Here is a 12,585-nt window from a genome sequence, read left to right as displayed (position 1 = left end):
CTCTCAATATAAAATTGCTATTTAGAAATGGATAGTGGAGGTGGATTGCGCACGGATCGATGAGTGGATCAAGCCAAATGGGTAAAATTTGTGTACCGAATATGAAATTTGGTCTACAGGTCTATATAAATTGATTATGTTTTTTATGATTATTTTAGTTAATATTGCTTATTATGCTAATGATAATTAGGTTTAATAGATTAATTACGTTTTTTAATTATTATTGTGTTAACTTTGTTACATAACTCATTTAAGGCATGTTTCACTTTTGGTAAAATGTTTCCTTTGGCCCCGGACACCCCAGTGAGGGAACATTATTCTGTATAAAAAAATAATACAAACACAGTAAAAGTATTAATAAATAAATACATCAAGGTCGGGACCCGGACTCCATTATGAACTGCTAATTTTGCCTGTTGAGACAAACATTTATTTGCCAAGGTTGATTTAAGTGAAGCGTTCACTCTGTTTCCGGCACTCACCATCCTATCAATATCTTTTTCAGTCATTCCATCCCTCGTAAACATACTTCCCAGGTACACAAATTCCTCTACCTGTTTAAGTATAACCCCATTCACAGTGACTTCACATTTAGTCATACTTTCATTTCTTTCTAAAACATCACATTCGATTTATCGACATTTATTAACAAACCCCAGACAAAACTTACTCTTTCATACCGATAACCATAGAACTAACTATGGTTTTCATTCCCCTATGGCCAGAACTCTTAGGTCTGCCAACAAACATACCAGTATTGATTTTTTTGATAAAAAGTAGTCTTCTTTCAAACGATCACTGAATCAAATTCAATTACAAACACCTCTCTGCCGCTTCCACTCCCACAAAGTCTACTATAAACCATTGAGTCTATCTACTTTTTTAAATAATAATGTTCTATGTATAAACGTGTCCATAAAAATGCCCATTGGGAGTATATATAAATAAATAAATCGAAAGACATGGCATGACCAAATTCAACAAATATAATTTTGCAAAGACTGACACTTGTCTCACTCACGGAGATTTCGTGTTCAATTCCCGATAAGACCACAAGCATCAAATGTCGTTTTTCTAAATTATTTTGTGTTCTGTATAGTTCAGTTCAGTTTTGAGCCGAAATACGGCGTTTATTGGCAAATAAAATTCAAGTACCTACTTGCAATACAAAATAAAACAAAACGAGTGTTGGAAATGTAAAAATAGGATTGGGAAAAATATACTCTTATGTCAGCATTTGATTTAGGGAGAGGAAATCTTGTCGAACTCTAGCGCTGCCCGAATACTAGGTTCGGAGATTTTGCTTTTGCCTTAGTCTGACCCTGTGACAGGAACCAATTCGTCGACAGTCCCAGTCAGATCAGATCTCAACCGAATTCCCACTTCGTCCGTTTATCGAACCCTCATCATAAAGCATAATAAGTAGCGTTAACATGAAAAGTACAGAATTGTAAAGCGCCCTCGAGACGATTCTTTGAAAATAGCGCTATATAAATCAGCCAAACATTATTTTTTGTTTATCTTTCCTTCAGTTATGCAACCACTCGTTTAGTTCTGTTCGCACGGGGGTCGCCCGCGTAATGCGAGTCTAGTGATGCCGTCAATTGCGAAACTGAACACCGCTCCAAATACACCTCCCAAGTCTTCAACCGAACATTAAGGAATCCCAAACAACCACACAAGCAGAACTCAACTGGTCTGCGAAACTCTGTGCACTTACTTGAAGAGACTGCCTTGCAACACATGGATTTACAAAAGACGAGGTTTGTTCAATTTTTTGGAGCCCATTCATAAAATACCGATGACACGATAATGGTAAATATAATTGACAGGCCACGTATGACTGATCGTGTTTCATAATTAAGCGTTAAAATGCGATCACTACGGTGATTGTGTGGTGGAATTAATGTGAAAAAATGAGAATTATGAGTTGGGAAATTCCTCCGTTTGACAAACACGCGACAAATTGATATTGTTATATTGATTTCAATTAAAACGTAATCACAGGATGCATGAGCTCAACGAGAACATGTCATGCATAGTAACCAGCTCTCACCAGGCTTGGAGCGTGAGGAAATATCGTTGCAATGAATGATCAAACTGAAGAATCAACGAACAAAATAAAGATAAGTAAAATTGAAAGTTTGTCCAAATTTTTGTACACAGGGGCCGGATTTAACCTCCAAGGGAGTTATTAAGATTAACATATTACAACAGAGATGAAGAAAATTTCAGAGAAGGGAATATGGAAGTCTGGGCCGACTCAATTTTCAGGAGCCAATTATGTGCAAAAGTCGAGGAATTAATGTAATAGCAACATAATTATTTCGCTTGTAAAGGTTCTTTATTATTATTTTATTTAAAAAAATATAGATCTGGACCCATGTCCAAGGCTAAGGTACTCGGAAAAAATCGTTATTGTTTATCTTGGAAATGGAATGTTCGATCACTGATTTTGGTTTATTACCTTTATGAGTCCAATCACCATTGTTGCAAAGTCCAAGAACAACGGCGCGTGATAACTACTTTTGACGACAGTGGGGATATCTGTTAAGGCTGTAGTCGGTAAGTTGAATCGTACGGTTTGCCGCCGAATGCGTAAAATATACCGCTTCAAGACAAAGCAATCAAAAAAAATATCCTGTTACATTGTATGTTCGTCAATTTTTACGTACTCTTCATACTTTGTTTGACAAAATGAGAAAGACAGAGATAGATAGAGTTTTTGCGTGACTATTTAATAGGTAAAATCTATAAATAGCACTCCTGACTAGCGTACTGCAGAGATAATGTAGAATTGTACAACTATCGGATAATCTGTGACATATGTTGATTTCTGGCTTCTGGGTAATTATGGATATTTGTATTTTCGAAGTTGACAGATAACACTGTTATGTTTTAATGAAAATGCACCATGTCACTAAAGTGAATGCCAAAAAAATAATGCACTTCATAATATTGTTTTCAAGAGAAAAATTATTTGATGGGCTATGTATAGCGTGTGAGCTCGCCAATATATGACAGTAAAAATTTTATTGTCTTTGAATTTCCTAGAGTTTTAACCATCGAAAAAAAAGAAGATTGCAAATAAAATCAACAGACAATGGAAATTTGATGTGTATTATTTTAATAGATTGTTTATAACAGAAAAATACATAGAGAAATATGCATTTTTATTTTTTGTAATAAAAACAGTCTAGTAAATTCGAATAAATAAAAATACGCTTTATATTAACAATATTAATTAAAATGCAAAAATAACATTGAATACTTGAAAAATAAATATTACTGAGTGTTACAAACATAATTTAAAAAACGGATAGCGATTAAAAGTAAAAACTATCTTTAGTTTAATTCTTATAGCGATAAATACATAAACATTATAAAACAGGAGTTATACAAATACAAAAATAATATTGTTACTAGGCGGCTACCTACACGGTTAAATTTCGAAACACCACGCAATTTCTTATCTCGGCTACGCTATGTAAAATGAAAAAAAATATTTAAATTAATAATTTCATCACGTCATGAAGTCGCCCCTGGGTAGCGCCTGCTAACGTCAATCAACAAAAACATCCTCGTTTTAATTACAATATTTCGGCTACGCCATAAATCTCTTTTTTAAAATAATTTCTCACGTCACAAAGTCGCCCCTGGGTAGCGCCTGCTAACGTCAATCAACAAAAACATCCTCGTTTTAATTACAATATTTCGGCTACGCCATGAATCTCTTTTTTTAAATAATTTCTCACGTCACAAAGTCGTCCCTGGGTAGCGCCTGCTAACGTCAATCAACAAAAACATCCTCGTTTTTATAACAGTATTTCGGCTACGCCATGAATTTCTTATAAAAAATGTCAAAACGTCACAAAGCCACTCTCTGAGTGTCGCTACTGACATCATTTACAAAAACATAATTATTTGTGCTTTTTTCAGGTACGCAACATTTTTTTTAAATACACCTACCTAACCGATAAAATACTATTAGTAATTAAACCAAGGTGTGCTTTAAAGTTCCGTATGGCCAAATAATATTATTTATTATTAGAATATTATTGACATGTAGTTCAAGCATTGCTGCATTCACGTTGCTTTACTTCTGAGAGCTTAACTGCTATGTTTTTCTATGGTTTTCTATGGTTATGTTAATGTCATCTGTCATGTATTGGCGAGCTCACAGGCTATACATACGCCTATTTGATCTCATCAAATTACGTAAGTAAAAACATTTTTTGACAGTATGACATTTTATAATATTTTTCCTTTAAACTGATAAGTTTTTTTGAATTTGCACTTGATCATGTATTTCGTAATAAAATTGGAAAAATATAGTAGATAAATTCTAAAAAATTAACAACATATAATGATAAAAGACTCGGCCAAATACCTAAAAATATTTTTATAGGTTAAGAATGTATTGTGTATATTATTTTAATTGATTTTATTTTCTTAGTTACTATTTAAGTTCAAAACCATGATAACTATCAATTAAGGTAAGCATTGCATTTAATCTACGTAAAATTTATAAATACATTTCATTCCAGGTGCAACAGACAAAAGAATAATGCAAAAGAATAAAGTCAAAAGGGTGCCTACCAACTTTTACACTAAAAACCTATAAAAGCACATTTAATCACCTATCTAAGAGTTGTGTATCAAGTTCTATATAGTAAAGCATGTATTCCACTCAGAAAATACTAAAAGGATGTCTACATAATCTTACATGAAAAAAACTAAAACGGTAATTCAAGCATTTTAAGAGTTTTGTGCATATAGTGGAAACCTTGTATTGACAAAATACTGTAAGCGATTATTTTAATATGCATTGAGAAAATATAAATATGCTAAATTACTTACATAATAGTTTTATTTCTATTTTTACACCTATGTGAGAGTGACGTAAAATATTTTTAAAATATATACAAGTGTTTTAAACCTTTTCGAAGTAAATAGAATTTTGGATAGATCATCATCCCTATCACCTATTGGTGCATAAGGCATTGCATTTGAAAACAAAATACAGCGTATTGAATAATATATAACATGAAGGTAAGATGATCAATCCTGCAGTCCCGTGCCAGTCCAAGGAGAATTAAATATTGCAACGTAAAAACACATAAAAAAAATATTTCACTTAACCCTGCCAGGAATTGATCGTGGGACCGCTTGTAAGTAAAAATAAACAAATTGTGGAGGAAAATTTCATTTTTATTGAAAAAATACTAAAGTGCAAATGGTTCAAAAATATATATTATTGGGAAGAACCAGTAAAGAATCCCAATATTTTTGATAACAATAGATCGCTAGTTATTTTATGAAAAATACATTGTGAAAAAGAACTAAGAATATATTTCATGTTACAATGGTCTTGATTTAGGGGGGACAGGTTCAATCAAAGTTGTGTATCTGGAAACAGAAATTAAAAAAATAATAAAAGCAACATCTACATAATTTTTTTTTAAAAAAACCATCATAGTTGAAAGAGGGCGGAATTTCTAAGCTGATTTAGGTAAATATTTTTCTGAAACTGGTGAGTATAATTTAACTTTTACTGGTTGATGGGATGTTTTCGTTAAACAGCTTTTTTTAACAATTTATGACTTTATTGGGGGCAACTTTTTTGTTTTCGATAGCCTCGAGAACATTTGGTGGATCTCTGATAGGCATGGATCGTGTAACTCGGGGGTCAACAAGCTCTGGAAGCAAACAGTTTAAATAAAAAGATTTTAATTTTATGTTGGGCTCCGGTCCACACTCCAAAAAGACATATATTTTTTTTAGTAATATGCAACTGTCCTTGAACTTGGTAATACCAATCGTGATTCTGATTTACATAATACTCAGTATGGTTTCTATTTCTTTTCCAAAACTTAATTTTACCACTGTCGATGGCGGTTTCAACAGTCATAGTCATATTAGAAGCAGACGATGGACATTTTATTTCTATAATGATACCGCCATGATCCGTACTAATGTTATCTGGTGTGGCGCCTAGAAAACAATATTCACTATCAATAAACAGCTCACACTTCTGAAATTTGATATTTTCTTGAAGGCTTAATTGGTTTAATGCGGTCAGTTCATAATCCTGACCATATTTAATAGAAAAAATATTACTTAGCGATTTACTATATGGCATACTTTTAACTAACCCTGAACAACTAATTCCTATTCTTCTTTTACAAACTTTACCAAACCATGACGCAGTGAGTAAATTTCTACACTTTTCTAACCATTCCCCGCTATCTGATTGTAAAACCGTTCTTCTTTCTATCAAATTTCTTTCAGAATGATCGCCGATTCCATACCACTTGAAGATCCTGAGTAATTTTTAAAACATTCATGTTTTGGTGCCTCAATATTCTTATTAGTTGCTCTGGCACAAATCACACAGTATTTATTATAAACACCCATATATAGAACTTTCCCCGTACGAAACCCTACTATAGAAGCTGCGCCCGAGTTAGACGAGTAGTTGGTTTTGTATGATCTCTTAGACCAACACCCGTCAGCCACAACAGTTATCATTGGTATACCATTTTCATCAATTTCACCATTCGCAGTAGCCAGTTGTCCCTCTTATTTCGTTGCCTTCTCCATAACTTTTAGTTTCGCAGTATCCCACCATTCACACATTTTCTTATTGATCTTCAAATACTTCCATTTACTCATGCAAGGAATTCCAACAGCAGCAGTCAACTCTTGCAAACCACTATATCCAGAACCGATACTCGATATTCCAGACACAAACGATTCATTTAAACTCATTTCATTCGAAATTATAATGAAAATAAAACTTTGTTATCAGTGTTACACAATTTTATTCTTTTACAAGAACACAACTATAGTTTCTTTTCGTTTTATTTTCATAATAATTTATAATGAAGTGTTACGAAGTGAATGCCGATTCAATTAAAAATATCATTTCATTCGATCTGTCCTTGCAACAATTTACAGAAAAACATAATCCACACATATTACATTTTAAATTTAATATAGAATTAAAGCCATGCAACTTTTCATCCACAATCACCATATTCGTTCCTTTGCAATTAAACATGGAAGAATGAGAAAATATTTCCTGGATTTTAGTGAAAAATTCCTGGATGTCCACAACTCTCCTGCCTTCCAACTTAAAGGGGTGTAATGGCTGTGCTAGCAGTTCTGGAACTAGCTGTTGCGCCTGAAATAATACAGATTAATTAATAATCATAATCCAATTTAGATCTCATTAGCTATTTTAATGTAAATACTTAAAATATTCCTACTTCGATATGAATACTAACCTGACAACCGTCATCTTCTAGAATATCAGTTGAAAGATATTTCGCTGGAACACCCTAAAACATTTCAATTTGCATATTACCCAAAAGGCAAATATAACCCTACTTATTGATGGTCAATATTTAGAAAATAAGGGTTATAATAATTATTATTTGTACTTTTTTATTGTGAATGCAGACAATTGGTAGAATTCTTTGTACTTTATTACTTAATTAATTATTGTACTTTATTTTTTTAAATATATAAGAGCGTATACTGTGACGCGTTTCGTCTTGTTAGGACATTTTCAAACGACGGAATGCGTCACAATATAAACTCTGGTCTTTTTAAACAAATAAAGTAAAATAAAAATCCAATAAACGTGTTTTATTTAGGGATACATTACCAAATTCAAACTTATTTGTACATTTAGTATTGTTTTGTAAAATGTTGTAGGAATTTTATTTATCTAAGTAAATAAGACAATAACTTACAGTGTATTCTCCACAGGCCTTAGTTAATTTGAGCTTTTTTGAATCCTAAAATAAGCAAATAATAAACTGTTACATTTATTTGTAATGGTGATACAATGATTTATGTAAATCAAATGTCTGTCCTTTGTATTCTAAATTTTAATACTAATAAATTAATCAAATCCAACTTACATTGCATTTCTCCTTTGGAAATTGGGATTGATTTAGTTTTCGTTTGGTTTTTTCGTTGGTTTTTTCGGCATTGTTATGATAAAATCGGTCACTAAATATTCCAAATTTATGGATTAAAGTATCACTCGTCTTTGATTTCTATAATAAAGTAATTCTGATTGATAGAAAATATTATTAGGCTGAGCGGCCGGTGGCGGCCGGCTAAGCAAAACGTCAAACCATCACAATGAAGTTGGCTGCGTTCGCGACATTGTAATAATTATATGGCTGTTTAGTGTACACTTTGTACATAGTACCTACCGAGTGCTGGTATGTCCTAGATAAATGTGCAATTTGACCGTTTTTGTGTACGAGTAAAATGACGCCGTTAATTGTTATTTGAATATGACGTGAAATTACATTTTTGAATGATTTATCAAATTCGAACAAACTATTCATTCAAAAAATAACTTGGTTTTGATCCTGGTTTAAATTGTGTTAGAAGGAACACAAAAAATATATGTTTCGAACTAAATTTTGTTTTGAAAAAGGCATTAAAATTTTGAGCACAGAAAACACGTCCGTCTGCGGCCGCTCTGAGGGCCGATCTGAATGTAATAAAAACCCAAATAAGACATTGTTTAAAATTGAATATTACAACTAGAATTATCGTATTGAAAAAAAAAAAAAAAATACAGTTCTATAAAAAAAGGTTTTAACTAAACTATTTCAATATTTTAAAATTTTTTATGGTATTACTGATTGCATAATTTTACGTAGAAATAAAGGAAAAATTTATGTGATTTAAAATGCTTATATTTCTTTTCAAAAACAAAAAAATAAGATTCTGCCGCGGCCATCTCCTTTTTAAATTTATTATCTTCAAATCTTTATTAAAAATTTAAGTTCAATACTTAGTCTTTATTGAGATCCCAGATTAATAAGCTTAGTCTAAATTTTGAAATTGCGTAATCTGCCGGTCTGAAAGTAATTATATATAAATAAAAAAATAAATTTAAAAAAAATACAGTTCTATAAAAAAAGGATTTAACTAAACTATTTCAATATTTTTAAATTTTTTATGGTATTACTGATTGCATAATTTACGTAGAAATAAAGGAAAATTTTACAAAAATTTATGTGCTTTAAAATGCTTATATTTCTTTTCAAAAACAAAAAAATAAAATTCTGCCGCGGCCATCTCCTTTTTAAATTTATTATCTTTAAATCATTTTAAAAAAAATCAGTTCAATACTTAGTCTTTATTGAGATCCCAGATTAATAAGCTTAGTCTAAATTTGAAATGGCGTAATCTGCCGGTCTAAAAGTAATTATATTTTAGTTATATGAAACTTTGAAGTACATTTTTTGATAGAAATACCTATAAAAAGTATTGTTTTTATCTCATACATAATTTTTAATTTTTTTTATTGCGCGATTTTTGACAAACATTCGTTTTAAAATGGCAAAATCGTATGATTTCCTAATTTTGCGTTCGTTTTACCAGACTACAGCCTTAAGGATATTACATATTTCCTGCATTCTGCTTCAAGATTATGGCGTTGTAAACTGAAAAATGGGCACTAAATAACAGATGTTCGATACTCTGTGAAAAAATATTATCGCATGGACAATAGTCATCGTTCCTTAATTTAAACCTATAAAGGTGACTTCTCATGGCTCCGTGTCCGGTAAAAATTTGGGTCGTTTCATTTCCCTTAGCTTTGCTAAATTCTGTATAAAACAAAATACGCAGCAGCGTTGGGAGGATCATTACCGCGCTTCTTCTACAGATAAGATCACTAAAATGTTTTGCCCAACGCTGGCTGATGCAGCAAACTTTCATCTTTATAATACATTACTGTAGCTGTGAACTGTAATAGAAGACGTTGCTTCTATGTAGAGATTGATTCTTGGAAGATTAATGTTAAATTAGAAGGGCTCCGGTGCTGTAGAGACCCGTAAAAATGGGGACCGATAAACGCGACTGTTGTTTCGGGAGCTAGGCAAGAAAGGTAGGAGCAAAAGAGAGGAAGAGAGCTTTTTTCACAGCCTTATATAGCCTCCGTGGGTAGCTCTACATAAAAACAAAAATGTCCATCAAATGCACTGGAATCTATCCACAGAGGAACAACAAATCTGAACATCGCTCTTCTTGTATTTTCCGAAAGCCCATAACCAGATTAGATAAAACATTGTCCGATTATAAAATATGTATACGCATTTTCTAATGTAAAAACGTCGATTAATCACAGAATAATCATATGTAAATTCAATAATGCGTGGGAGTTTGCAAAGTATATAGGTATGAATATTTTATGCACAACATTACAGATTATAATCTTAAGATTCATTTTTGTTAAAAAAAAAATTCTTATAGATCGAGAAATTTTAATGACAAAATATAATTATTATTATCTAGGAATAGTATTGAAATTATTTATTTGTTAATTCATTCAAAATTACACACTTTGATTAATAAAACCTTTAGAGTTGTTTATTTATTTATGCCAAAGTTAGTTCATAGAACTAAAAATTATTAAAACTAATATATCAGTAAATACATTTATGGTAAATGTAAAGAAATTTTTTGAACCCGAGCAAAACAGTTTTCTATTTTAATTATTATTTACTGTTTTTTCTATTGACAAATCACAACATGGATGGGGAATACCTAAAATAAGGGAATATAAAAGTCTAGGCATTTACAGGGCTTATGACCTGTCATTGGTTGGTTTAAGGGGCCACTTTACACACTGTGCAACGTTCACCATTTTGCCTAAGTTTGAACATCCATATTTCTTCAATTCTTCCAGTTGTTGATTTTAGTGAAGTTAAAGAGCTGAAACCTTGATTTTTGTGAAGAAATTCATCTGACTGAATTATTTCACATACTTGGCAACGCCTGAAAACAATTTTCCAATTTTTAAACTTCTTTTTGGACCAGTTAGTTTTATTACAATATTTGCAAATGACAGGTATATATTTCTTTCGTTTATTAAAACAATGAAGTTGTATTTTTTGTAATCTCCAAATGGACATTTTCACACCGGATTTGAAAAGTTAAATTTGTATAACTATGCGAAAAATAATTAAATAAGTGAAAGTAATGCCAATACCTCAATTAATAGATTCAACTCTGTGAGAAAGAGCACGAGAGTAGAACTTATTGGCAGTGAGCCGGAGTTTAGTATTTATGATTTTAAATTTATTTAGCTTTTTTGTCAGCCTCGTGGTGATGGTCAGCGCGTTTGCCTACCATGCAAGAGGTCTCGGGTTCGATTCCCGACATGGTTGATATGAAATATTTATTTAAAAGAGTGTTTTGAGACTGGAAGTACGTGATGCGTAAGACTGATCATCTTACCTTCATGCAACAAAAATGATCAAGATACGCTGCGATTGGTTACCAATGCAGCGCCCTATCCCATCAAGTGCGAAAAAAGGGGATGATGACGATGATGAATTGAATTTATTTTTTATAAATTACGTAAAATATTTCAAAGTATGTGTCAATGTTTTTTTTTCTTAAAATATCTGAATTACAGTAGCTATATTATGTTTTGCTTGAGGTAACACGATGTTAAAGTACTGCATGCAAAAGGTTTTTTTAGCACAGCTTTTTGTGAGTCAAAAACCGAGGAACAAAAGTTACATATTTTGATTAATTCCTTTTTTTTTTAAATACAATAAATGTCTTACCTTTCTGAAGTGTCTGCTTCTGTTCTTGCTCTCTTCACCTGAAACGAAAAATAAATTAAAATTAAAAATATTTTAAAAATAGACACAGAGCACCGCATATTGTATTGTGGAATTTATTTTTTTTAAATCATTAATTGTCTTTCCTGCAGAATTAACTTTACGGCCTGTTTCACATGGATCGTGCCAATCCGACTGGCTGATCTCGCTTCTTCTACATTCATACGTCTTCTCACGCACGCACGCCGATTATTCCTACTCAAGTATTTGATGGATTTGATCGTGTCGTGTCGTTCTCGGTCTTCCTCGTTTTCTGCATCGTATTTCCTTTTACCCGTTCTTTCGCTTCCATTCGCTCTACATGTCCGAACCAACGCAGCACCCCTTTCTTGATTCTCTCGATAATGCTTGTCTCAGCCTTACATAGTTTACGGATCTCGACATTTGTGCACCATTTGTGCATCGTTTTATCACACATTCGCCCGAGAGACCGCATTTCGACAGCATTCAACCTACTTTCACCATTGTTTTTCCTATTCCACACTTCGCTCCCATACATTAGGGTCGGCACTAGTACTCCATTGAGAACTGTTAGTTTTGCCTCCTGCTAATAATAAATTCGTATTCGGTAGATACTTATTTATTTTCGAATTTCTTTCATGGTGTACTGGTTCGAGCGTTTACGTGCTTATTAATAAATAATTTAATTTAAAAAGTTAATTATTTTACGCTAAAAGTAAATCCAATTTATGTTTTTTTTATCGGGGCGGGGTGTGTCCATTTTTGCTGTGGTGTGAAAACGGCCGTTAGCGCATCTGTATTTATTATTTATTTATTATATATACGGCCTGAGCCAATTACAACAGTGAAGAAAAATAAATGCAAGAAACTGAACAAAAAGAACATAAAACTATTTAGCAAAGACAAACAAGGGCAAAACAATAATGGTATACAATATATTCATAAAAACGCAAGA

At 32.2% G+C, this 12,585-nt stretch overlaps 1 protein-coding gene across 1 annotated transcript; it reads right to left on the bottom strand.

Moving 5' to 3' along the window:
* Positions 1-4,330: 4,330 nt before the first annotated feature.
* Positions 4,331-9,452, bottom strand: LOC148272522 (uncharacterized). Its single transcript, XM_088239942.1, has 6 exons — positions 9,423-9,452; positions 7,932-8,069; positions 7,761-7,805; positions 7,290-7,343; positions 7,086-7,186; positions 4,331-5,409 (listed from the first exon to the last, which is right to left on the bottom strand). The coding sequence occupies exons 1-6, from the start codon at positions 9,450-9,452 to the stop codon at positions 5,361-5,363; spliced, it is 417 nt and encodes a 138-aa protein (XP_088096068.1). The 3' UTR covers positions 4,331-5,360.
* Positions 9,453-12,585: the final 3,133 nt, after the last annotated feature.

Source organism: Micrasema longulum, unplaced genomic scaffold, assembly GCF_059751315.1.
Source record: "Micrasema longulum isolate JH-2025_06_02 unplaced genomic scaffold, ASM5975131v1 h1tg002309l, whole genome shotgun sequence".
Taxonomy (NCBI): domain Eukaryota; kingdom Metazoa; phylum Arthropoda; class Insecta; order Trichoptera; family Brachycentridae; genus Micrasema; species Micrasema longulum.
This window is presented reverse-complemented; position numbering and strand designations above follow the sequence as displayed.